Below are 27,946 nucleotides of genomic sequence, written 5' to 3' on the forward strand. Positions count from 1 at the left end.
GCCGCTTAACTTGATTCACTTTAGCACTTAATACTCAACTCAGTTCTCCAACTGTTGCAGGATTTTTGTTGTGTGAATGCTAAGAGACTAAAACAGTAAAAAAAAAAAAAAAAAAAAAAAAAAGTCATTGTATTACTTTTGTACTTGTTCTCAAGCATATTTAATAGCAGCTCACTCACTCATTCGAATGACAAGATGAGGTGAGCAATTATTTTTACAGCAATTACTGGACTTAAACTGTCAAAAGATAATGGCGAAAAGAAATGGAAAAAGTTAGACAATTGCATTGTTGGGAGGTATTGTCTGCGCCACTTACTGTCGAGCCAAAATGATAGCTACAGGCAAACTTGGAGCGCTGTGATATGCTGAGCTGAGCTCAACTGTTTGTGGTTCATCTATTTCTTTCTTTGGCATTTTGTAAATTGGTGAAAACATCTGTCAGCGTTCACACGCACATTCACAGAACTGACATGTTCATTTCAATATTATTGACCCCCCACCCCCCTTAAAAAAAAGAGGTAGACAAAACCTTAGAGTTTGTTACCTGTCAGGTTTGCTGGATCCAGACGGGAGAAGAGGAGCAGAAAAAGGAATAGACAAGGATTGACAACATTATTATCTGTTTTCTATTACCGCACTTCCTCCTCTGTTTTACGATTATTTATTATTAAACAACAGGAGGCAACAATATGAATCCACCATCCTATCATTCTCTTATAAAAGCATCTCAGATGGGTGCATGTATATTTAAAACATCACCCTGCACGGGCGCAGCTCAGCTTCAAGGTGCTCGCTAATGTCCGGAGATCATCCTGAACGTTTAGATCATTAGCATCATGGATATTCATTTCCCCATGCCGCATCTGCTGCAGCAATTATTCATGTGCGTTAACAAAGCTTCAGCCGGGAGGGCCTGATAATTATCATAAACAGTGATAATGTTTGATAAATGTATCTACCTCCCATTCATTTGGCAAAACAATCTCTCTCACCGTTTGCAAACCGAAAAGCAAATTAAAAGGATTTTATTTGATTTTTTTTCCAGGACCAAGCCTTAAATGGAACAAAGAGTTCCTGGAAGCATACCTCATTTCTTTCTGCGCTTACCTTTTGAAGAGAAGGATGGCGATGACGATGCACACGATGAAGATAACGGCCAACACAGGACCAACGACCCACAAGAGACCCTCCTCCTCATCAACGATTGGCTGCGGGTCCACACCCGATGACGTCACGGGATCGGAATACGGGCTCGTGGAGAACATGGTCTGCGGGAGAGCGGGCGCGGTAGGATGCGAACGCTCATAACTAAAACATGTCGAGCAACTTTGAGGGTGGGCTCGTAGCTTACGTTCTCCGAAAGGTCAAGCAGGGCGAGCACAAAGAACACATATTCCTGGCCGTTCTGCAGCGGGCGGTTACGGAAGTCGCCGTAGCTTTGCCCGTCGCCGAGCGTGAACTCCGGGGGGAGGGTTTTAAAGTGGGCGCTGACGTAAGCTCTGGGATCTGACTGGCCGGCCTGTCTGCGGATACGCAGGGCTCGGCTCGCGCTGGTTCTGTTGATCTCTCTCAGCAACTGGTGCGGGAGGACAGCACAGCAGGCGGGGACAATTAGCGAGGTTTGAGATTTAAACTGGAAGTCAACCCAAAATTTGAAAAGAAACGTTCCATGCAGCCGAAACACGGCATTCTGATTAATGTGGCGCTTGTGGAATATGAGTTAAGCAGTATAATCCACCGGTTTTTAGCCACCTCAAAATCCACCATTTTGCCACTTTCTGTCGACTGAAAATGACATCACAGTTGCTCAGGGCTCTGTTAACCAATCACCGTCAGAAAACAGGTCGGCTGTGATTGGTTGTTACCTGAGCCCTGAGCAACTGTGATGTCATTTTCAGTTGACAACACCCAATTGGAGGGCAGACAGACAAACACACATTCACACTTATTGACAAGACAAAATCTTCAATTAAACCACCAACTACAGGCTTTTGCGGATGTGAGACAAAGTTGGACTACACCCACGGGGAGACCACACGGGAAGGCTGGCTGCTCACCGGTCAACTATGATGCTCACTGCAAACCGTAATTTCCCAAATATAAACTCTCTAGGATCCCACAAACCATTATCAAAGTATCAGCGGTCTCTTTAAAGAGTAGAACCAGAAGCCAATAGCCCACTAGCATCGAACAAATCATCATCAAAGTATCAAAGGTCTCTTCAGGGAATATCACGGAGGTGAATACATCATCGTCAGAATTGTAATCAAATTTAACCATGCAGACAGCGGACATGAAAGGCGTTCCCACTAAGTGAAATCATTAGGGCCAAATATTTTGAGACATGTAGCTTATCGAACAATCAACATTTCCTCTTATATCATAGCAAACTAGAATTGTAAGACTAAGTGCTTTTTTGAGGGCTAATTCGTTTTAGTTGAGAAAAACCTAGAGCCTGTGTATTCATTCTCTGTATCAACTGTAAATAACACTATCCCCGTGACTGAAAGTTCCCGGCAAGTATGGTGCACATTGACTGTTATTTGAATGATGTTGCGCTGTGTTGCCGGAATAAGTCCAGCTCCGGCGTAGAACATCCATTTTCAGCAAAATGCTTTCGATGCGGTGCCCTTGAGTCGGATATCATTCAAAATGAAAAGGGCAGCAGCTTCGATGAAAAGCAAAACAGATGACCTTTTTCAATCCCAAATTACTGCAACACTGGAATGACCAACCTCATCTAAGTTCATCTGGTCCGGGTCCTCCCAGGGATTCGAGAACTTCCCTCCTCGTTGTTTCTTCAGCGGCACCACCACCACGTAATAACCCCTGAAAGGCAGGATGTGTTGAATTCAAATCAACAGACCCAGAACCAGATAAGGCGATTTTTGTAGAGTTCAACAAATCTACAATCTATCTTTAAATTAAAACCGTCTGATAGTGTGAGTCAAAATGGCCGCTTATTCTCCTTGTAAAAGTACAATGCAGCTCTTGTAGTGGATTTGATGCGTAGGTGTACCTAATGAAGTGTCCAAATCTCTGTCAGAGAACGAGAGTAAAAGTGCATTTTTTTTTTTTTTTTTATCAGATGGAGCACCAATAGCTTCCGGCAAGCCATGAGGGCACTCGCACTAAAATGATAAATGCGTCCCCAGTGCATGACTCACTCCGCCGCTTGCTGCTCTCACTTAATAACATAACTGGCATTACATCAAATGTGATGAAAAGTTGAATTTGCAGCGGAAAGAAGAACAGATACGCTCCCAGTGAGTGGAAATGCTGATGATGTATTTTAGTCCAAACGAAACGCGCAGCTGATTACGTACGGTTTGTCGACATCTTTTATCGAAACGCAACGAGTGTAAAAGAGAGCAAAAAAAAAAAAAAAGTGACAGGACGAAGGCCAACTACAACCCGGTGTGGGTGTTGCAGTGGAATGACTCATGCAGCGATTTACAGTGGAGTTCTAAGGCGTGCACTGGTTCTCTATATTTATTCTGGGTTTGAAAGAGATTACGAGCTTTGTGCTTTTGCCCCGTCTGCTGTGGGAGTTGGAAGAATTGCAAGGCCGCCGACTCGAAGAGAGAGATCCCTCCTGTTTGGCTAATAAATGTAAGACAGGATGCACGGGGGGGGGGGGGGGGGGGGGGCTTGGGGGGGGATGGCGGAATTAGCTCAAAGGGCCAATAGAGACGTTAATTCTATTATAACGTAATTGGAGTATCTCTGTTGTATTAAATCACATCCGTGTCTCTCGAATGTGCTTTCCTTACTTGACTTTAGCTGCCGTCTGCACAGATGGAAGCTGTACAGTCACCATGCCATCAGCATTGGTCTTTCCCACCACGACGGGCTTGCTTTTCAGGATGTCCGGAGCGGTAGTGGCGGTGACGCGGTGCTGGAGGCCCCCGGCGCTGTTGGCCCGGTTGGTAAGCAAGAAAGAGTACAGGGTGTCCGGTTGCAAACCGGTGATCAGCTTCTGTGTCTGCTTCCCGTCCACCTCCACAGACTGGCCCTTTCCGTACAGGATCTGAATATGGAGAAGGACATTGAATTTTTTTTTTAATCAGCAGGCCAACACATTAAAATGTAGGATATTGTTCTATATATATATATTTTTTTGTGGCATGCTTCTTTTTCTTTGCTCAACGTGGCCTTTTCAAATAAAGGTACTCTTGAAATACCTTTAATACCAATATACTTCAAAAGCCTTTATTTTCCATTAAATGTGGTGAAATCCTTAAAAATATACAAAATATAAAAAAAAATACACTTCTATAATCTGATCTGATTAATCTAAATTTGGTGGCATCACATGCTGTAATGTCAGACCATGCCAGTGCCTTTGCAGAGTACATTTTACTCTAAAAAGACTATATTTGGTCCCAGTAAACAAGAGTAAAATTTGAGAAAAAAAATCCTCATAGTACATTTTTTGCTGAATATTTTAGCCTAAAATCCTCAGAGTAAATTTTATGCTGAATATTTTACTCTCAAATTTTACTGGGCCCAAATATTGTCTTTTTAGACTAAAATGTACTCTAGGAAATTACTGTATCTCATTTCACATTTTGCTCCCTTTCACCCCACTTTTTGAAGCCAGAAGAATCCAATTAAACCGAATCACGTTAAAATGAGCCATCCGTGTGTGTCACCGCACCCCGTGTATCATGATACATATCCAATAGTATTTTATTGGATGAGACGCACACCCCTAATACTTACAGTAAACGGCTGGGTAGGATTCTTGTCTCGGACCTCCCAGGACAGCAGAACAGAATTCTTCATGGCGGCCTTCACTCTGAAGTTGGTGGCAAAAACTAAGGTGAAAAACAGAGACAGAAACAAAATAAATGAGATCAACTTGATGGGCGAACTCTTATAAAGGATATACCTGTGTACTAGTCTCTAATACAAGCCATCTACTCGTATTTGCTTGGGTCAGCATTCAGTCAGAGTGACTGGACATACCCAAGGAGCTTACCTTGCTTTGGGAAAAGGATGTTTTGTCTAAGAGTACAGCGACAAGACAATGAAAAAGGACACTTAGGATGTCACCAGATGTGTGTGTGTGTGTGTGTGTGTGTGTGATTGTATGCATGTTGGCACTAAGTTAGGAAGTGTTTCTGGTGTCCTGAACGATGAAGATGAGTTGTTAGGGAGTGAGTGTGAGTCCTACCTTGGTCTAGCCGCTGCGTCCTAAACTGGACACCGGGGCTGTACGGACCGGACCCGACAGCCGTGAACGCGCACACCCTGACATCATACACAGTATCGGCACTCAGACCCTCCAACAAAACACTTGACCCCGGGGTGGGCACCACGACTTCCGAGGAATTGCCCCGACTGTTTATATCCTTGTACAGCACCGAATACTTGACAATTTTTCCGTTTTGCTCAACGAGTGGCACTGATTTCCACGTCAAGCGAAGGGAGTTGGCAGACATCTCCTCTGAGATTATATTTTCTGGGTATCCGGTTGGGGCGCCTTCAGGCGTGGTCACTTCTTTAACTGCCTCTTCTCCGTAGCCCATTTTGTTCCGGGCGGACAGTCTGAATACGTAGTCGGCCCCCTTGTGGATGTCCTGAGCTGCGTAGCGATTCTCCTTGGCGGGGAACTCCACGACTGTGAAGGGAAGGACGTCGACGCGGCCAAAGGTGAGGCGGTAACCCAGCAGTGGAGTGGGGGGATTCGGCGACGGGTACCACTGAAGCAGAGCGGTGCCCGAGTCAGTTGCGCTCGCCATTAGTTTGGGTTTTTCTGGCACTACAAAAAAGGAATTAGGAGAAAAGAGGGTGAGGAAAACCAAACACTGACTAAACTGCGAAAATTGTTACGGATAAAGCTGATTTGTATAATTAAAAAACAGGTGGTGGGAGAACTCACAGTATGTAACATGTTAGTACTTTGCCAAGTAAACGTGATATAATCCATGAACCATTTTCAGAACTGTGGTTAAAATTCTTTTTTTTTTTTTTTTTTTTTGCTTCGCTTGAAGTGTTTTTGTAACAACATGACATGAGTTTGTTAGTGTGCACATTGACAAAATCTCATGTGCAATCAACGGGCAATTTGAGAGGCGGCCATTATTTGTGCAGATGTTTGCCTAAGGGTGGAGCTATACATGGTGATGACCGTTCATTGGACAGGAATTGGTACTTATGTGTCCCATTCCAAACAGGACGCCTGAATTACATTTGCACATCTTTCTATTCCTAAGGAAGACGGTTGGTGTTTGAACTATTTGTTCCGCGCAAAAGAAAGAAAAACATGGCAGACGGCTGAATCTGAAAGGCGCCCAAAAGAAAAGTTGTTACAAATTATAAGGCCTCAAAAATCATTCATTGCAGTTGAGCATGCTTACGCTATTATTTAATTAATACAGTTCCGTAACTTACGTGGCAGAGCAGTGCAGATGGCGATTGGTTTGCTGCGGGCACCGTCTCCCTTGGCAGTATACGCTCCTACTGAGATAGAGTAGGAAGTGTCTGCCTTCAAGTCTCCAAGAAGCGCCTCCTGCAAGACAATAAGCGGCCGGTCAGCTGCAAATTTTGCCGATGTTGGCTCCTCGAAATATTTTTTGCTTTGATTCTTCACCTCGCTGCTCATTTGGGTTTGACGTTAAAAGATGAATAGTTTAAGTGATTAACAGTTCAGCTTTTAGTTCCACGATATTTACTGCACATGTGGATCTGATACACATCGGGATGATAGCAGTATATTTACAGTGTGAATGTAATTGGACACACCAGGGCAACAAAACACAACTGTCAATCACATGTTGAAATACTTCTGCTCGCCTGAAATACGGTGGTGGGTTCAAACAAAAGGTGTGATCTGCATTTATATTTAAGTGTATCTGCTCCTTGTCTGGAACTTTAGGCTGTGCACGAATCTGTGAATTTTTGGTTTCCATTCGGAACGAAAGATTCATTTTTTTCGCCTTGTCGCACAGACTGAATGGCAACTCTGTGTGTGTGACGTATGTATGTGGGGATTGCGCATGCGTCACATGAAGGCAGGCGGGCTGCTCGAGCGAGATCCCGGAAATGTGTGTATCAACACCTCTCGTTACTTCTCTGTTGGCCTCTCACGCCGTCATTAACAACGAACGAAGGGAGTTTACAAACTTGGACGAAGAACGGGAGAGACGAACTTCCCAGCTAGCTAGCGTTAGCTAGGATGAAGCTGGTAGCTACGTCAGATGGATTTGAAATGGGACCAAAAGCACAAAAAAAAAAGAACTGCCTTCTAACCATTGGCCTGTGTGCAGCGAGGGATCCTGGTGGTTAAATTAAAAAGTATTTTTTTTCCTATGGGTTGTCGCGCTAGTGTAGACTTTGTTTCACTAGATACACTTTCAAATAAATGAATAGGAAGCGTTGTAAAGCGCTTTGGACACCGCAGGGTGTAGATAAAGAGCTATGTAAGTGCACTCCATTAACCATTATCTAATTTTGATAAAATTGGATTTTTCATTTGACTACGACATTGTTTTTCACAAAAGCGCAAAATGCCAATCAATTGGAATGTCATTCTCTGATGTCAACATGTTGTTCTACTCTTTCATATTATTTTTTTTTTTTGATGTGCTATGTGTTCAGTCTAAAGCAAAAATACAGGAAAGAGATTCACTGCTCCAATATGTATCGAGGGGAATATATATTTTGTGATCATCGTCGCAACCATCCAAAGAGACCTCCACCTACTGACAGTTTTAAGGCCTTGCGGTAATTGGAGAACATTGAAGACTACAATACCAAGAACACGACTGATTTACATCTCATGCTTTAGTACTGTCATTATGTAACAAGCTTAAAGAAATATTTACTCACATATTGAGCTGACTGGTCATATTCCCACTGAGTGTTGATAAAAAAAAAGAAGGAGCACAGAAAAGATGCAAGCATTAATATAAAATGATAACAAATTCATCCATAGAATTCCATTTGGGAGAGTTACCTGCGAGTCCTCTATAAGGATGTCCTTGATGGAGGGCTGGCCCTGAGGCTCGCCGTAGTTCATCCTGACGTAGTGGACTTGGTAGCCTCGGATCTGACCGTGCTGCAGCTCAGGGGCTGGCGCTCGCCATTTCACCCTAATGGCTGAGGCGTTCACTGTCTCTGCGTCCACCCCTCGAGGAGGACCACTCGGAACTATAAATGCATTTCGGGATAGAGGTCAAGGGTCACCGATGATGGGCACTTAACCGTCAGCGCGGAAGTGTTCTTTCTAATTAAAAATAGATTGGGGGGGGGGGGCAGAAAAATACACTAAAAAAAACGGATGTAAAAATACAGCCATCAAAAAAGTCTAAATTTTCAGTGATGTCTGGGGAAAAAAGGTCAAAATAGTAAAAAAAAAAAAAAAAAAAAAAAACATGTGGGTGCTCGAGGAAAAACATGGAGGAAAAAGCAGTGACGGATAAGAAGCAAATGTAGAGAAAGATAAGAATGGCAGATAGAAAAGGATTTGTCGCCACGGGCAGATAAACAGTGGCAGACAGTCAAAGAGAAAATACTGTTATCAAGAAAAAAAAAAAGCTCTTGCGCTGCCAAGAAATACACTTCTCCCCCACAACACTGGAGTCGGTGTTATTGGTGGAACGCTGCGAGTATCAGCCATTAAGTAGAAATAGCCAAAATATCGCTGAAAATATGACAAAATTAAGCAAACACATTGATGAAACGTGGCTAAAACACATTAAAAACAGCTGTCAAGGTGTAAGGGATTTGGCAGGGCTGTTAGGAGTGAGGGGAGGCCAAGGTTCAGCCAAAGTTATTGAGGGGTATTTGTTATTCCAAGAAAGGGAAATCCCAACATTCGGATTTGAGACGAAAAGGGCAAAAAGCAGTAAAAAGAGAGCGGATTAAACAAAAAAAAAAAAACAAAAAAAAAAGCAGCATGGAAAAAAAGGGTTGCTGCAGATGGAGAGAAAGCGGTGGCAAGGGTAGAGAAAAGGGAGTTTTTCCGATTTGGGTGGTTGGGAGGGATAAAAGGGATGGTTTCCAAATTTTCTCAAACGCATTGTCGAATAAGTTAGTCACAGGTGCTTGGAGCTCATTAGTCGTATTAGTGGGGTAGCGGTAGCCAGTGACAGCAGGGCGGAAAATCCTGAGAGACTGTTTGGAAACATACCATCTTCCTCGGTGCGGATAATCAGCTGTAAACTCTCAGGTCCGTCGCCGGCTTCCGTCAGTGCCCGCACTGTTATTCCGTACTCAGTCCATTTCTCTAGGTTTTCCAAGAGATACGGCGAACCTTCCGTAGGAACGCCGTCAATCCTTTTGGATGTTTTGTTGACCCCGGTAGTGGAGTACTGGATGGTGTATCCCGTCATGACGCCGTTCTGAAACTCCACAGGTGGCGGTGCCCAACTTACCAGGATACTGGTAGAAGTAGGGCTGGTGCATGTTATGTCCTGGGGAGGCGCTGAAGGAACTGATTGGCCCGTTTGAGGAGGCACGGTTGGAATTGTTTTGGGTAAGTGTGAGTTGGTGATGTGTGTAAGTTGTTATTGGGGTGAGGTGGAGGAATGGGGATGGAATGGAGTAGACACAAGACAGAGAACAGAAGACAAAGAAACATAAAATGAAAACAAAACACTGGAGAACAGAAGCTATCAAGAAAGAAAAAAAATGGCCCTCTGACTAGAAAGCAAGATGACTGAACAAAGATACTGAATGATGGGTGTCGACTTCTGTTTGACTGATGAAAAGAGAGAGAATGACTTCGAGGAGACGCGACACAAAATAGACTGGCTAGAGCTTAGAACACACAGACATACCTGCCTGAGACTTACTTGTCCTACTCAAGTCTGAGCGCTTGATCCATGATGGAGATCACAACTCCATTTACAAACTTCGGACTTGTACACCCATGCTTATACTGAATCTCTTACAGACCTCACATTGATATCCAACAATAGCTGTGACTTTTGACCGTGTTATGCCAATCGGCAAAGAAGGCCAGGTTATTGGAGCTCACATTTGACATTTGTTAAACATCAAACCCGAGGTCAATGTAAGCCGCAATTCAGCTTGGCCCTATTTGTAACAATGCAAACTCAGAATGCTTATAATTGTGACAATGTAACGAACATTTCTGTCCCCCTTTGAAGTTATGTTTACATTGCTCTTGGATGGATTGTTTGTTTGAAGGATATGCTAACATTTTCCAGGAGCAAAGGAAAGCGAATGATTGTTGACAAAATTGAGATATAATATAGACTCCATGCTGGCCTTGGTGGTCGTTGGCACTCTATTGAGTGCCATTCAAGTGATATCGATGCTATTTTTGCATTGTCCAAATAAAGCCTGACTTTTCTCGCACCCCATTCACACTTTACAATAGGCAGCTGAACTTACGCGTCTGCGGCGTGTCAATGGAAATCTCGTTGGTATATGCACCAATGCCGTGTTTGCTACGCGCAGCCAGTTGGAAAGTGTAGGCTGAGAAAGGCTTGAGGTTCTTCAACAGGTAGGAGGTTGTCGGCTCAAAGCTTACTTTCTTCTGAAGGGAACATGAAGATATAGACTTTAGCGTCCGTCGCTTAAGACTTTGTAAATGTGGATAACCATAATACAAATTCCATTAAAGCGGAAGTCAACCGAATTTTTTTTTCCAGAATATGTTCTATGCAGGCCCGCTAGTTGAAACAAGGCAATGTGATTAATATGAAATGTGAATATGTGTTTGTGGGATATAAGTTAAGCAGCAAAATGCACCCACTTTTAGCCATCTCAGGAGGCGGCCATTTTGTCACTTCTGTCGACCGAAGTTGCTCAGGGCTCAGAGAACGACCAATCATGGCTCAGCTTTAGAAAACCGGTGAGCCGTGATTGGTCGTTATGTGAGCCCCGCGCGACTTCGATGTTCCTTCAGTCGACAGAAGTGACAAAATGGCCGCCTCCTGAGCTAGCTTAAAACGGGTAGATGTAGGTGGATTTCTCATCCACAAATCAGAATGCCGTGTTTAGACTAGTGGGCCTTCATAGAACTTACTCCGGAAAAAAATATGTTTGGGTTGAATTCCTCTTTAAAAGGCACTCCTAAAACATGCAACAAAGCAAACACTGAAAGTTAATCAGAGACTTTAATCGCCTATCAGTTTGAATTTGAATGGATGCCTATATGCGCCCTGTGATCGACGGTTGACCAGCCCATTCCAACCAACAATCAATGAGCAAACCTTCTCATCTTCAATGCTCACCTCCTCTGTATCGTCTGCTCGTCGATAAACCAGTTCATACCCTGCGATCTGGTTGTCGGGGCCGCCCTGTGGCGGCGCTACCCACGACAACAGGATACTCGTCTCAGATTTGGCCTCTCCTTTGAACTCGGAAGGCTGGGATGGGACTGAAGCGATAAAGCCCAAGGTCATTCTAAACGTATTTGCTGGTATTTGTGAGGGCTGACATATTCCAGTGTCTTACCGCCAGTCTTGGCAATAATCTGCAGGTCCTGGGAAAGAGGGCCATCTCCAACGGAGGTGAAAGCCAACACTCTGATGTAATATGTCTTGTTGGGAGTAAGGCCCTGAATGGTGATGAAGTTGGCACTGCGCACCATTTGCTTCTCCCACTGCATAGCATCCATACACAATGCAAGGGATGAGCACAAGCGTTGACACACAGTAGGCAAGTGTTCAGGCTCACACTATGGACAAATACCTGGTTCACTGGCAGTGTGTTGTCTGAGGTGTAGTACACCCTGTAGCCCACTACTTGCCCGTTTGGTTCCTCCGGCTCATCCCAGTGGATGATTGCCGTTGTGGTGCTCAGCATGCGACCTCTGACCTGCGAGTCAAATAGCAATTATTCAAGATTGGGGTTCTGCTACCTCTAATTAAAGTGAAAGTGCAGTTTATGCAAATAAGGAAAACTCCTCATTAAATTTAAATACAGCGATTACGAGTGTCTTGATTTAGGAGGTTTTTTTTAGGTGATAGGAGCCGTCGCTCGTGTGCTTCTTTTTTTTTTTTTTTTTGGCCATCACTTGCGAGCAATGACTTGAGTTACGAGTGAGCCTCAGGTTTATCGCAGCTTCCAGTGACGTTAAAAACAATGGAGCAGTTATTGTGGAATTTTTTTTTTTTTTAAATGTGGCATGGGATCTTTAAAGTGGAAGTCAACCCAAAATTGTTTCTTTACAATAATATGCTCTACGCTCCTCCACTAGTCTAAACATGGCATTCTGATTAATATTGCATTTGTGGAATATGAGTTAAGCAGCAAAATCCACCGTTTTCAGCCATTTTAGGGGGCGGCCATCACTTCTGTCGACTGAAAATGACATCACAGTTGCTCAGGGCTCATGTAACGACCAATCGCAACTCACCTCTTTTCTGAAGGTGAGCCATGATTGGTTGTTACCTGAGCCCTGAACAACTGTGATGTCATTTCCAGTTGATAGCAAGATAAAATGGCCACCCCCCGAGATGGACATAAACAGATTTTACTACTTAACTCATATTCCATCAACACAATATCTAGCAGAATGCCGTGCTTAGACTAATGGAGGAGCATAGAACATGTTATTGTAAGAAAATTTTGGGGTTGACTTTCCCTTTAAGTATTTTTTTCTGGTCGAAGACTGGGAATCTTCCAGTTGATCATGATAGTGAATCAAATGGAACAAAACCAGATTCCAACATCAAGGCCATCTTATGTTAAATATAAATAACAACTATGACAGCTATCCTTTCATCATAATTGAAGTAAGAAATACCATTTTTGGCCCATGTCAAGATCTGAAGGACTGCCACAAACACACAAAATTGGAAAAAAAAAAATCCCCCCTAAATATGATCTGTGAACAATAGAACCTCTGTAGCAAACAGATTACCAAGAATACAATGTACCCTTCATACTTTTTGAATACCACATTCTAACTAGGCCAAGATTAACATATAACATGATATTTATGATAGGTTTAAGGTTTCTTTTTCTCTTCATGGGGAAAAAAAAAAAAAAAACATTGCCTGAAAAAAGAAACCTTAAATCTATTTGAACTAAAAGAAGACAAAATGAACATCAGAGCATTATGTTCATGATGCCTGACAAGTCGCTTTGTATGTTCAAGGCGTTGCGCTTACTTGTCGGGGAGGCGAGGAGGGCGCCTGCTCTGCTGTGCGAGCCTCCACCACTTCGCTGGAGGGACCCTGGCCGATGGTGTTAACAGCTGCCACGCGGAAGTCATAATGGGAGTAAGGGCTCAGACCACCCACACTGTAGCGAGTGGTGGCGATGCCATCAATCTCTTTATAGGGGTCCTCGGAGCCTCTGGAACGGTGCTGCAGCAACAGAGAGCGCGTCGAGATATAAGACACAATAACACGCCGGCATTAAACCAACGCACTCTATGATTTGCGACACAGGACGAGGGATGATCTGTGGATCGAGTGTTTGGTCACACAACATTACACAAATAAATGCCAGCAAGGGGAAATTGGAAGCTTTTTTTTTTTTTTAATAGTGTGAACTATTATTATTATTATGTGTCATTTACATATATGTATTCAGTTTTGCTTGAGCCGATGCAGTGACTTGCGCATGTTGGTGCGTTTGTGTGACTGTCACTTACTTGTATGATATAATAGGAGACAGGTTCAGGGTTGCCAGAATCCCAGGTGAGAGTGATGCTTGTTGCAGTCCTTTCCGTCACCACGGGTGTGCCAGGAGCCTTTGGGAGAGCTGAAGGGATGACAGTGTTAAGCTTTGTTGTCCCTCAAAAACGGATCATTGAAAGATAATTCATCAGTGAATACAATCAATGGATAAGGAAAATAATCCAAAAAGTTGCTGGACGGCTCAAAATAATTTGGCGACTTTGCAAAGGCAAATTCAAATACCATATTAGTTGTACGTCTTTGGTGTATCGTTCAACAGTTGTATTGTACAGGAAAAGAATCCTATTCAAGGATGAAAGAGAGCTATTAGAATCGTCTTTGAATCGAAATATTCTTTTATTTTTTTTCCACATTAATACCAAGATTTTACTCAAGTAAATATCGGTTCCAAGCTCCGTAAAAAAAATTGTAGTTGAAAAATAAAATGAACCGCGATCAATTATGGAAAATGCTGCGATTAATTCTTTAAAAAAATGTAATCGCTTGACAGCACTAATTATTTCTCATGGAGCACTGACTTTACATGAGGCTTTGGCTTCCATTCTTGTGTTTTCCATGGAAAGGTGATGTTTATAGTGTGCCCAGTCCGGCATAAAGAAAAAATGAAAAGTAGAATGGAACGGAATAAAAGACTTATTAGATACAAGGTCAAACCCTCGCCTCCGTTCTTACTCGGTTACATTTTCTCTGCACAACCAGAAGCTTCTCCCCCCCCCCCCCCCATATGTTGATAAACTCACCTTTCACAATAATCTGCGCCACAGCCTCAATCACGCCAAGTGTTGACATGGCAACACAGGTGTAATTGTTGGACTGCCGCACATCCGTCAGTTCAAGGACATTACGGCCGATGGGCATATCATCCTCCGGGGTCAGGTCCTCCGCTCCAAGCATCCACTTCACATAGGGCATGGGCGAGCCCACTGCCACGCAGGTGATGTTGACGTTGCCCCCTGGCATGATCTCGCTGTCCGCCGGGGGAATAGAGAAGCGAGGGGGGACACGACGCACTGGACCGCGGAGCAATAAAAGCAGAAAGACAAGAAAGGAAGCACCATTAGACATTTATGAGTGTGCTGTTGAGTAAAGTGCAGCGCGGTGGGTGACAAAAGCAAACTGCGCGTGTCTTTTCAGGGCGCCACGTGCTTTCAAAAGACGTTTCGTGGCAATCAGAAAAGACAGCAAACATTCCGACAGTAAGGTAAGTCACCACTTGGCCGCATGTGATATGGAAATGTTTTATTCATGGTGTTAGCACCGGGAAATAAATATTTTATGCATGAAAACACAAATGACACCCACAGAAAAAAATTAAAAAAAAAAAAAAGCACAGCAAAATGCACGTACACTCATGGAAAAAAAACAAAAAAAACTGCACAGCACATAAACCAGGCAGTAAACACCAGCACAAATGGTATCTTAATCGACCAGAAGAAACACTCAACACAGAGATTCAATAGAGTCACACTGTCTTCACAGTACCAACCTTCTCGGAGCTCTGCCGAGGGAGTAAGGACAGAGCGGGGGCGGTGAGTGGAAGAGGAGGAGGGGGGCAAAGAGGAAAATGGCCAATATCAGAGAAGAGACAGGGAGAGAGAACACGTTAGACAGGAGTGTGGCAAAAGACAAGAGGGGAAGCTCAAAAGAAAAAGCCGGAAATAAAACAGAAGCTGTGGCGGGCCAGTGTGTCGGTGAAAACCCGTCACAGCCCGTCAAACACTCACTTGAATGCGCTACAATGTTTTTGTGAGTCTGCAAGTACTAGACACACATCATTGACTCTGTTTTTTTTTTTTTGTGTGTGTGCATAAACATATATCTGTTAGTCTATGACATTTATGCGTTTCAAATTGTGCATCTAGTTGTGCGTGTTTGTAATTCCCTGGAGCGAGCAACAATCAGGCTGTTTAAAGGTTGCCTTTTTTTTCTCCTTCCTTTTCTGAGTTGGTTGTGGTGGCAACAGAGCAAAAGGCCTCCGGATTAAAAATGTCTTCAAGACTCAAACATTGGTCGGGCGTGTGTGAGAACGCGTGCGTTTAAAGTGCCCGAAGAGGTAAGGCTCCTGTCAGATTTTGGCTAGAGACACGAAAAGTCCTAACCAGACGATGATTTGTTTTCTCTTGAAGGTCTAAAGGCTAAGAAGGGAGGGCAGAGAGATTAACAGCCTCGGTAAAAACACTCAGGCCTGCGTTAACTGTGTGGAAAGAAAAGACGAGCTTTGTTTTGGAAGCCTTCTCTTTTATGACTTGGAAATGAAATAAGTTAAACGAGATGGTGTTATGCATAATATTATACAAGTACAATAACATATATAAATTGATTAACACACACCCCTGGTAATAAAACAAATTAAAAAATACACTTCCTTGTACATAATTCATACAGTCTAGGTTACAATATTTTCATAGTTTGTTCTGGTATTACCTTAACTGCGCATGCCTCAGACCTGTCCACTGTAAGGTAGCTAAAAGCCATTATTTTACTGTACAGATTTTTCTGTCAACATATTTTGATTATTTGATGAATGGGATTTGAAAAGAAATGCTCTTTAATTTCCATGCCTTTATTGAAAAACAGGAAATTATTTTTGACATTGCAGAAAATGCACCAAAAATGAAGTGATCCTGATTAAGTTCCGTAATATAATATTTTATTACTACTATTATACAACTAAATATAAAATACAACTAATTGTATATATCACCATGTCCGTTGTTCTTTCCCGCCACCCCAAATCTATCGATCTTTCTCCAAACGAATCCAAGTGGTCAGGGCAGACGACCCGTGACATTTGCATTTTACTGCTCTAGAGACAATACACATATAATATACATGTACATATATATATATATATATATATATATATATATATATATATATATATATATATATATATATATATATATATATATATATATATATATATATATATATATATAAAATTTCCCATGTGGTCCCTCAGTGCCCTTCAAGATCTCCTCTTACCTCGGACGTAGAGGTTGGCTGGGGTGGAATAGCGAGTTCCATCGCTGTTGGTGGCAACACACTCATACTTGCCCTGGTCAGACTCTTCGCTCATTTCAATCTGCAGTGCACCTGGATGCAGGAATGAGGAAATGAAAATATACAGAGAGGAGGACAGAAACAAAAAAAACATTGAATCAACGGTTATCAAACGCATCATAATCTGGTGCAGAACATTTAATATTATTATAAAGGACAAATGAGTTTGAATATCAGCAAAAAGTGAACTCGGTGGAGAAGAGGGCTAAAAAAGAGCCCGTTCGATGGGGACACATTTCTGTCAATGTCAGCAAAAATCTCCTCAAAACAAAGGTCAGCATCCTGATTTAGAAATGGGAGGGAAACAAAAGTCCATAAGAGGGAATATGGTTCTTCATGCAAGACAGAAATAAATAAGACAAGCAGTCAACATGTTGAGAAATCCAGTCACAAATAGCCTTTTGAAAGCTGTCTGAAAATTGAGTTGTAGTTACATTAATTTTCAAAACCATTGCCATGGCAATAACACAACCCTGACTTTCTCGGATCCACCAATGGGATCAGGAGTGTGATGTCATTAAATGCACACCCAATAAAAGTGGTAACGAAATCAACTGACCTTTGTCAAGGCCAACAGACAAAAAAAAAAAAAAAAAATTAAACAACATACGCAAAGCCTTTGGAAGGGGCCGATGCTTTCTCACTCCCTGAAAATAGAAAAACTGTCAAAAAAGTCAACCAGAGGTTTTTTTTGATGGTGTTGGAAGGCAAAAAAGCGCCCATAAAAACTTTATCAAAAAAGTGGTTGTTTGGGGCTTTTTATCAGTAATGAGAGAGAAGAGAGAAAGCAATGGTTGGATTAAAAAAAAAAAAAAAAAAAACACTCATGAAGAAATGTGTGTGTGTGTATGCGAGCACACTAATGTCTGACAGTGTGTCTTCGCCATCTGGACATTTCGGGTTGAGCGAATAACAGCTGGGAGGGAAAACAAAACTGGGACGTTTGATTGGGTAAATATAGATAAGGTAGAACGAAAGGGGGTGGGGTCACCCTTAGGTCAAGACCACTCCCCCCGAAAAGAAGGAAATCAGATCACCAAACAAACAAAAAAAAACAAAAAAAAAAGACTTTTAAAATGTGATCATCGTCACCCTAAACTGAGGAACATAAAAACACACCATGCTTACGTTTGAAGGTAGGGACAATGTTAGAAGCTAATTGATATTAAAGTGATGGATACAAAAGAGGGATCACTATATGATGATTAAGGAAGCAATGGAATTACGTTAACGAGTGTGGGGCTGACATGGTAAAATGAACAGATGAGCAGATAATGAAAAGATGAGGAGAGGGAAGGTGATTAAAAGTCATAGTATAATGAATTGCTCGCTCAATTCCAACCCCCCACCCGTCCTCTTGCTCCTCTCCCCACTGCGGATGCGAAGCAGCTGGGATGAGAGGTTACCGCTACGGCAACACAGATTCACTCATCCTGAGCTGCTTCCTACGCCGGTGCAAGAGGAAGCCGAGGGTTGGAATGGAATCAGGCCACTGTGTCGCGTTGCTCCTCCCAGCAGTCTTACCTCGTATGGGCGTGCCACCTGAGTGGGCAATGAATGCACGAGATTAGAGAGGGAGAAGAAGAAGAAAATGTTAGTGCCACAGAAAGGGGGAAGGGGGTCAAGGGAGGGATACTGACAGAACTGGGGGACTAACTTGGAAAGAAGAACCAAATTAGAGAGGAAAAGCAAGAAAGAGCCGAAAAATGTAACTCAGGAAAGAATAAGCTCAAAGAGACAGATTGTAGAAAGACAGAGTGACAGAGCTATAAGGAGATGGGTTATCGAGTGGGCGTCATTGATTTTCAGCAGGGTAGTACACGTGGCTGTGCTCAGTCTCTAGACTCTGAATACATTTCGGTATTAAGCTACACATGCCCCCCTTTGTGGCTCAAAATCAGTGCTATGATTTTTTTTTTCTAAGGTGGCGGTGTGGGGGGAATCCGCCCGCCAACAGTGTTGACACCATTAGGCACACGATGTACCATCGGGCAAAAGTGTTGCTGGAGTGACCGCAAGAGGTTCTGACATCAAAGACATTTGTAACGATCTGAAACCTCAGCTGTAAATGTCAAACTGAAGCTCCACGGAATCTGAGCGCAACTGTGCAGACCCGAAAAAAAATGTGAATCGTTTAATTGAAGATGTCATAACCTATTCAATTTCTTACTAGTTGATAGATATTTTGTGATCCATTTTGCCCGAAAAACCTAGTACATCTGAAATGAATCATGTAATACCAAATGCGTCCCCAAGAGACAATAGTGAGTCAACTGTTCGCTAACCTCATTTCGTATGCCCTTTGTCCACTACATGGTACCTCCTCTTCATTGGTCGGGGTTCTAAACATGCTGCTCACTAATCAGATCACATGGATGACCATTTGTCGGCAAAATTTGAGGATACGTGGCTTGAAATGATAAAATAAACATGTATGCTAACATCGGCTACCCTGACAACTACGCTTTAGTTCTAGACGCTGCATATTATACTCCACAGCCTCTACTTTGTTGCAGCTGTCTGTTTTCTTGCTGCTCTCAGTCTTAAATAAAAATGTTTCTCCTTCATGTGGCCAACTGCCACATCCTGAGAAGTAACGATGTTGCTTGTTAGCATGTCTCGTTCCAATGGATGTTTTTGACGTGGAGTGGTTTTCAGTTTCCCACCAAACTATTTCTAATTGGATACCTGACACACTCAAAACAAGGCAAGCAGAGCTGAGCCTGTACTACCGGATAGAGTAAACCACATTGTATTTCTGGTTTACGAATAATGTAAACATGCAGCACAATATCTCTTGGACTGATTTAATGATGGGTTACACGCTGTTGCACTGGTATTTGGGGTCAGTCGGAACATTGGCTCGTCGTCACGTGGCACAAATGCTCACTTACCAGCGCACTTACTGGTTTTCATTTGATTGTTTTATATTGGCCTAGAAGTGTGTTTTTCATACTACCGTATTTTCCGGAATATAAGCCACTATTTTTTTCCTAGGTTTTGAACCACGCGTCTTATATTAATATGTCGCTATTCTGTGGATTTTTCCACCACTGCTACGGGGTGCTCTAACTGGAATTACAATACAATACGATTGCCATTAACAGGATGTGACTGCAGGTGGAGGACTTCAACAGGCGAGGGCGCTATGCACTATTAGGAATTAGGTGGTATGCGGAAGCGCAGCAATAAAAGTTAGACGTAACAGCAAACTGGAGTGACAGCGGGTAGTGAAATGAAGATAAGTACTGTTTATTTTCTTTGGGTTCTGTTCCGTTTTAATCAACAAAGTTGCCAGTAATTCTGTAAATGCAATAAATATCAAATTTTTCAACATAGATAGGTGCGGCTTATATAAAGATGCGGCTTATATATGTTTTCTTTTTCATTATTTTGAAAAAAAAAGAGTGGGTGCGGCTTATATAAAGGTGTGGCTTATAGTCCGGAAAATACGGTAATATTTATTGTAATTATGACGTCGCAAAGATAGAACACATAAGTATTGTACAAGTAAGTATCCCTGGCGTATTTAGAGGTAACAAATTCTGTGAACTGCATGGAATCACTCCGTTTTTTTTTTTTAAATTAATTCAAGAAATAATGTTTTTTTTTTCTTTACTTGCCGTATTTGTCTTGCACTGGTATAGAAAACCAGCGGTAACAAGGTTAGCTATATACATGCTACACTGTACAGTGACTGTCTAGAAGTCTGAAATCGAGTAGCCATTGATTTTCTTACAGTGGCTCCGCTCAAGGCCTACCTAACAGACATCTAGAGTTGATGACTTATTGAGTGGTAACTCTATAAGGTGGAGCAGGGGGGAAGTAAGTAGGTGAGTGAATGACAGAGTGAGTGAGGGAAGGAATAATTAAATAAGTGAAGGAGTGGAAAAAGTAAATTGGCAAGTGTGAGGAGAGATTTTTTTTTTATCATTCCCTGGGTGTGGAAAGGCTGCAGGTGCACAGGTGAATGTGAGGCCAACTACCGGTACATGTACAGTGTTGTCTGGCGTGACAGAAATACGTAGACTGTTATAGCTGTGAATGCACTTTTGATGTGCGTGTATGCGTGTCATCATATTCTGTGTTTCATTTTAAACCATGAGGTTGCAAGCTAGCGTCCGCTATCTGTGTTCGGTGTGGCTGTTAGTACAGTGCATGCCATGCGTTTTAATAACGCCTTAATGTTGTAAAAGGTGAGCAGCGGTAGGAAGAGCAGCAACATTAGTGAAAGGTATAAAGAAGAGTGGACAGTGAGGCTGTGGACCTCGGGACAAAAGCACTTACCAAAGGACTCTGTGGTTAAAAAGATACAAAGAGAAAAGAAACAGCATAGACATGGCATTACAATCGGTCCATTGATTACACACCTCGACAAACACTGGAAGCCCCACCCCCAAAAATGTCAAATAGAAAAGTATATTTAATCTATGACATGAAACATTATGTTTATATATGAATGAATTCAAACGATAAGAGTAATCTGTCAGATTATTTTTCATTCAAGATGTAGCTTTGCACTTATTTCAAAAATGTCTTTTTTTTTCTCATTTGGGAAAATAAAAGGTATAAGGGAACTCTGAGCAAGGGCTTTGGGTTGAGCCAGCTAGTTAAACAAGCAGGTATGGAAGCGTAGAGGTTGGTTTTATCCACAAAGAAGCAAAAAGTTGGGAGATCAATCACAAGAGAGGGTTTTGTGTCCAGAGTTGATCCCTGGAAGTAAGTAGCAGGAAGGGACTGAGAAGACTCATTGGGGGTTTTCACACTACTGTGGCTATACAAAAAAAAAAAAAAAAAACATAATGAGAGAGAATTGTGAGGCCATTTTTTTTGTTTTTGAGTTCCGCAAATTGTCACTCTGATTTTCTAAGAAAAAAAAAGGACAAAGAGAGTTATTTTATCGATTTGATTAGTCACAGCAGTGAGATTGCTTGGAAGAGGCAATTCCCTTAGAACATGCCACCATTACCTGGGTTATATATTTTGAAGTTTGTCAAAAGAATAAATTGTACCGACAAACTTTATAGCTACTTTAGTCAAACAAACCGTGTCGTAATGGTGATTTGTACAGGAAGGCCTCAGAGTGTTTGGAGCAAAGCGGAGAAAGTTGGGCGTTTTCACTTTGGAAGTCCAAGAAGAGTTTACGGGGATTGGCAACCATCCAAGGCAACTCATAGCAGCAGCAGCAGCGGCGGCGGAGAGGGACAGCAGAAGAACACGGCCAGTTACCACGGCGGGAAGTGTGTGAAACGGCAATCGGGGCAAGGTTCACAAAAGGCCAACGGAAATATAAAGAAAGGATTGGGGACTATCAAAGCTCTTGAGGTGGAACTAAATGTGGGATTTGAGGAAGGGACAAGAGCTACAGGACTGAGACATTCGTTACCTGAGCGCAGCTGTTTGATTCGTCCATTGTTATTGGATGTGTTGACTGGAAGGAAATCCTTGAACCAAGTAATTTCCGGGTCAGGGTTTCCGCTCGCCGCGCAGAGCATGGTGGCGGTCCGAGAGCGCTCGACCACTTTCAGCTGGGGACCCATATCTATGGTGGGGAACCCCGAAGGCAGCTGGTCCTCTGCAAGGATTACAGACAAGTGTGAGGACAGAGATGCATGGTGTTTTTACCTGTTCATATAAGCCCGCAGAGCATCCAAATGTATTAGGATTAAAAAGCATTGCATCACATGAAGGATAAAGCAGGATCAAATGTGGATGGAGATGTAATGGCTTCATCCATAGGGAAATTTCACACACAGCGGGGGATTGTGCGGGGGGATTGTCCTGACATCATGACATCACATTGTCATGCTGGCTTTTAAATTTACTACAGCTCAATGAGGTATTCCCTTAATTACCAGTATTCCCATTAGACCTCGTCATGAATTTTATGCAAAATCGGTGATCGGTGGAAATGTCATGATTTCGCGATCGCTCAATGGAATCATTGACGTCATATTTTTCCACCAATGTATTTCAATGAGCCTCACTTACACGTACATTTTGGTTATTCATGCTCTGCGTCAGTCCCATTCCCGCGTGAATAGCATGGGTTGACTGTTCATTAAATAAACATGTTGTTTAAAGAGAGCGGATAGATTGTTCGATCTTCTTATCAGTGATGAAAAAACAATAACCGATCGGGATCGGTTATTGTTTTTTCATCACTGATAACTGTAACACATATTTTTCATGCGGAGTAGCGTTGGGAGAGCTCAGTGGGTGCAGTCATGCAAGGTGGAAAAATTGAGGGACCCAATTCCCAAAAGAAGGAAAAAACATGTAGTGGTAAAAAAGGATCAGTCCATTAATGCATTCTGTATGGTGTGGTTCAAAATCTGGGACATTTTGTTTGATGCACACATAACAGGAGAATTTTTTGGAGAATGGTCAACAATGACAAATTGTTTTGCGCAACTCGCCTGTTATGAAAACACACAAAATGAAGTATTCAGATGATCATGATGTAATAGCATATAGAGATTACTGTACTTTTGGATAATAATAATAATAATAGCAATAATAATAATGTAGTAGTGCTGAAGGTTTGGTAGCAAAGTAACATGCTAAATAGCTCTACTAGGTGACATTCAGTCCGGCCTCAGGCCATCCACATTATGCACAGCTAGCGTTTTCAAAAGGAAATGCAGTTTTTCCTTGCTTTCTTGGGTGTGTTATTGTTCAAGTTATGCAAGTTCATTTTTAAAACCAAACTCAAAATGTCAAACCACCCCATTAATTATTGCATCAACTGCGCCATTTGTTTGTCTTTGGATGTTGTGTTTGTTTTTTTTAGAGAGTCTTACTGGCTCCTCCTGACATTTGATATGTGGGACAACCTTTCATACATCATTCATCAATGATAAATCAACTTTTATGAGAAATCATTAGTTCTTAGTAATTGTTGTAAAAAAAATATTAGATTGGTAAAATACAGTTGGGATATAGCTAAGGTTCATTTTGAGACAAATATTCTTTTGTTCGGTAACAAAAGTTTCTCCCTTTCAAAACTAGAAAATTGTTGGAGATTACCATAATTTATTCAAGCGGACATTCTCCAGTTGTTTTATGATACAGTAAATTCTTCAACAGTCATGTTTCCAAAATAAGGGCAGCTCCAAGAAACTAAAATTTAATCTGTAAGAAAAAAAAAAACATAACTAAAAAAAAAAAAGATGAAAGACATATTTTTGGCCCATGTTGATATCTCAAGGACTTTTACTTACACATAAAATTTGAATGTGATGCAAATAAAACAGTGACCTGGGTTCTACGTAAATAAAGCGTGGCTGGACCATCATGTTTCTAATATATCCCCTGGTGGGTTACAATAAGTAAACAGACTGATGAGTGATCCATGGCCAAAACAGAAAAGGAAAAAGACGTGTTTGATCTTAAAGGCATTTTAACTTTTGCCCCTCCACTCTCTCTCCTTGTTTAAAAGAAACAAAATCCAGCATCCCATGTGATCCCTTTCAACCACACCGAGCCTCATTAACGGGAAATCCTAGCACTGAACCTCGCCAAGGAGATGCTAATTTTGGTACTAACCCATCGAACCGTAGCCAGCGGGTCGTGAGACAGTAGCTTTGAAAGCGCATATGTGTGTGGCCTTTTAACAGCTCCGGTTTCAATCAATCATAACACCGGCAAATGGAAACACGGACATCATAAACCAAAGCGAACAGGATGAGGTGTCGGGGTGACGGCCAGCACGTGCCAGTGTGTGGGTGGATAGAAAACAGCTGCATTTGCAAAAATAAAAGTGAAATTCAATAGCGAGACAAAGCGAGCAAAACAAAGCCCCCAAAAGGAAAGAAGGAAATAAATAAAATAAAAGTGATATTGAATAGCGAGACAAAGGGAGCAAAACACGGCCCCCAAAAAGAAAGAAAGAAAGAACAGATAGACATGAAGAGAGAGGGAGCACAAGGGAGGGAACGTGGCATAACAATCGTGATTCTCCCCGCTTTCATTATGCAAACACTTACTTCAAAGGAAGCCCCTCGTCGGCAGCTATAATTCATTCTATTTCATCTACCTGGGGTGGGACACTTTGGTCAATGCTGTGACGCGTGCCTCAAAAAGCTGCTCCCTGTCACAATCATGTGTTGGTGTCGGTAGATAGAGGTGCTCAAACACACTTGTTTGGACAAAAATGCTTCATTAAATTTGAATGTCAACAGGTGCAACATTATAAAGTGATTTTCAATGTGACTATCTGACCTCCTTTTAAATGCAGAAATACCACGTTTTGAAAATGTTTTATTCATTGAGTTCCAAAGGTAGAAAAACGCTACGAGTGACGGCCCATTTACCATAATACAGTTTTCATGCTTGCGCAATAGTGGTAGAGTGGCAGGAAATCAACTTGTGATGTAAAATGCAGACATAATAATTGGACTACGGTTCATCTGGATCATTTGTGAGGGGTGGAGCTAAACCTACAGCTGTTTGCTAAGTGGTTGACATAGATGGGGCACTTCCCTGTTACAATGGAATGAAAGCGTGTAACGGGACGAAAAAACGGTTTCAATACTTTTTTTTCTTTGTCCTACTATTATTTGTCCCTACATCATATGTTCCTTTCAAACCTAGAGTAATTATCAGAGGTGGGGATTCCGTCCGCAGTCCGTCACCTGACGGATGCCTGTTTTGTTGATGTTTGAAGAATGAAGGGACACCTTTTAAAATAGACAGACTAACGAATGATGGAAGTCAGTTTTCATTCGTCAATGTAATCGTCACTAACCGCGTCCGTCAGTCATGGTCCGTCAGTCCGGCACAGGCGGCCGCCCGTTTTTCCGACGTTTTTTTGGTGGGGCCGACTGAAGGACCAACGGACTTCTGACGGACTAACTGATGGACTTAAATGATGGACTGACTGACGGATTGACGATTACAATTCAATTTGTCATGAAAAATGACGGACTGACGAATGACGGGCGGGTACCCTGGCCGCTGACGGATAACGAATGACGGACCAGCAATTTGTCATGTAAAATGCCCATCTCTGTTCATAATAATGAACTTTGAAAAAAATGAATACAGAGAAAAGAAAAATATGTTATTCCTATACTAATATGATGAATGCAATGATAATTATTTCAACATCTACTAAGGTCAACCATCATTTTAAGGGTTAAAATTGTGAAGTGTAGTATGAGTGCATTCAAGAATTCTACTTTGTGATATTCTACCACTTAAAATAACTGTACATTTAAAACACTGCAATCTCCAAACTGCAATCCAAATTTGATGTGCTATTACATATTTTGGATTATTTTCATGATCCATATTGATTGTATTCACATTGGTGAATTATCTTATGAATGATCAGTTTTTAAGGGACGGAAAAGCTTAACATAGCTTGAAATATCGAAGCACAACTCAGTTAAACACTGATAGTGATGGACAAAACCTTTTAAGCAGTTTCCTATATTGGTTGAAAAACCTTCACCAGACCTTAATCCAGTAAATGCTAACATGCTAAAATGCTAGCTTGTCCTGTGAAATGTCACTGCAAAGAACAGTTAACATGCTAAACGCTATTAATTTGCCATCCCTGTTTCGGTAGGTCGACATTTTATTGATTTATTGTCATATAGGTCCTAACCACTACTTGCCAAACCCAACCAAAAAGCAAACGTTTTGTCTCGAGATGAACATATTGTCCTCTTGTAACATTTTGTTTTGTTTTGCTAGAAAAAAAATGTCCTGCATAAGGAAGAGGACATTAGCACATGTTTAACACAAGCTATTTGTCATCCATCATCGGGACAAGTGTAAAGCAACACCAAAGTGTTTTCAGGGTAACGCTGCTTCTCCTTGAGGTCAGAGCAGACGAGTAACCCAACGCTACCGTGTTGACGCAGCCTCCCACTGTTTCATTTGGATGTGCTCTCACTTGACTGTTTCCACTGAGCATAGTCCAGATAATTTCACAGCTCATAGACAAAGCCAGCCTCACAGTCATGGGAACTGCCGCGCAAACTGCTGCATCTGCTTTATAGCCGATCCAAAATGAAATGTGCGCACATTTGCTCGCTGGATTTGTCGACTGTAAATGTGAAAGACCGCGGCTGTGGGAACAAAAGCATCAGAAGGCCCGAGTGGAATACGTTCTCCTGACTGCCTCGGCCGTTCACGACACGCTAAACAGCATGCGGGTTGACACAATAACATAACGGGGCGAATATCAGATCTCATCGCAGCAAGTTTGACAATTTACAACTGCAATACTTCACAACACCGTTGAATTTGTCTTTGACATTTTAGCACACCCACGGGATTGAATGAGTTTAGGCGAAAGTGCGCAGGCTACTGAATATACAATACGTTGGACAAAGGTAATAAATTTCACTTGTCAAGTCACACGTGGCAAGAAGAAATCTGTTACATGAAACCTGCACTTGTATTTCTTTGATTCTGACCTATCGCCTTACCGTCATATCACTGAATTTTGAGTAGGAATAAGAGTCTTCAAATATTTTCATTAGATTTCTACATTATATTTCAGAGATGGAACACTTTTATGAATAGAAACCTTGACCGATGAATATAATGAATGGCAATAGTCCTTGGTAGTTGCATATTTAGATCACAGACTTCGCTTGACTGTATCGCATTAAAAGAAAAGATTTTTTTTTTTTTTTTTTTTTTTCACTAGGTGAGCGGTGGCACGAGGAAAGAGTGGTTAACGCATTCACCTCACGATTGGGAAAATATACAAGTACATGATTTTGAAGGCGTTGTATTAGTCCCTTATTAATTCAATATTTATATAATGACCCTGACCTTGGCTAGCAATCAGTCTAGGGTGTACGCCGCCTTCAAGGTCAACCAGGATAGGTCACAGCTCACACCTTCACTAATGAGGGTAAGTCGTTTGCGAAACTGATGAATGACAAAGGTCACAAGTTCAGAAAGGCCTTTGAAATTGACTGAAAAACAGTAATCCATACCTTTGTTACATCTCGGCTGGATTACTGTAATGCACTTTATTTTGGAGTCAGCCAGTCCTCCTTCAAGAATTCCATCTCAAAAATGTATTCTTTGGCTTTCGACTCAGCATAAGACCCGTAAATGACTGCTCTCCACTTCATTATTTTTTTTCAGCCTTTGCCAATCACAGCCATTACAGAAGGCCAAGATTTCAACCGGAATGGTTGTAATCCTCAGTAATTAAGCCGGCTGACCTTAGCATCACATCCCTCCAGTCAGACACTCCGTCGCTGGACAGAGGTGGGAGGGGG

General features: G+C 42.0%; 1 protein-coding gene across 20 annotated transcripts in view; it reads right to left on the reverse strand.

Moving 5' to 3' along the window:
- LOC147146356 (receptor-type tyrosine-protein phosphatase delta-like) overlaps positions 1-27,946 on the reverse strand; it is a 197,779-nt gene that overhangs the window by 28,074 nt on the left and 141,759 nt on the right. For 6 of the 20 annotated variants that reach the window (XM_086034663.1, XM_086034656.1, XM_086034665.1 and 3 more), the window contains 23 exons: positions 22,081-22,269; positions 20,982-20,990; positions 18,219-18,236; positions 16,617-16,727; positions 15,118-15,129; positions 14,372-14,641; positions 13,586-13,695; positions 13,098-13,295; positions 11,674-11,799; positions 11,437-11,584; positions 11,214-11,359; positions 10,369-10,513; positions 9,140-9,442; positions 7,964-8,157; positions 7,837-7,863; positions 6,400-6,517; positions 5,180-5,767; positions 4,726-4,820; positions 3,774-4,030; positions 2,736-2,829; positions 1,352-1,576; positions 1,108-1,268; positions 545-556 (listed from right to left, as the gene is read on the reverse strand). In XM_086034663.1, the coding sequence (XP_085890789.1) occupies positions 545-556; positions 1,108-1,268; positions 1,352-1,576; positions 2,736-2,829; positions 3,774-4,030; positions 4,726-4,820; positions 5,180-5,767; positions 6,400-6,517; positions 7,837-7,863; positions 7,964-8,157; positions 9,140-9,442; positions 10,369-10,513; positions 11,214-11,359; positions 11,437-11,584; positions 11,674-11,799; positions 13,098-13,295; positions 13,586-13,695; positions 14,372-14,641; positions 15,118-15,129; positions 16,617-16,727; positions 18,219-18,236; positions 20,982-20,990; positions 22,081-22,269 (3,556 nt within the window). The remainder of the gene's footprint in view (positions 1-544; positions 557-1,107; positions 1,269-1,351; positions 1,577-2,735; positions 2,830-3,773; positions 4,031-4,725; positions 4,821-5,179; positions 5,768-6,399; positions 6,518-7,836; positions 7,864-7,963; positions 8,158-9,139; positions 9,443-10,368; positions 10,514-11,213; positions 11,360-11,436; positions 11,585-11,673; positions 11,800-13,097; positions 13,296-13,585; positions 13,696-14,371; positions 14,642-15,117; positions 15,130-16,616; positions 16,728-18,218; positions 18,237-20,981; positions 20,991-22,080; positions 22,270-27,946) is intronic. The other 14 variants (XM_086034659.1, XM_086034664.1, XM_086034666.1 and 11 more) reach the window with 10 other exon arrangements.

Source organism: Filicampus tigris, chromosome 6 (assembly GCF_054856515.1).
Source record: "Filicampus tigris isolate MCC_2025a chromosome 6, RoL_Ftig_1.0, whole genome shotgun sequence".
Taxonomy (NCBI): Eukaryota; Metazoa; Chordata; class Actinopteri; order Syngnathiformes; family Syngnathidae; genus Filicampus; species Filicampus tigris.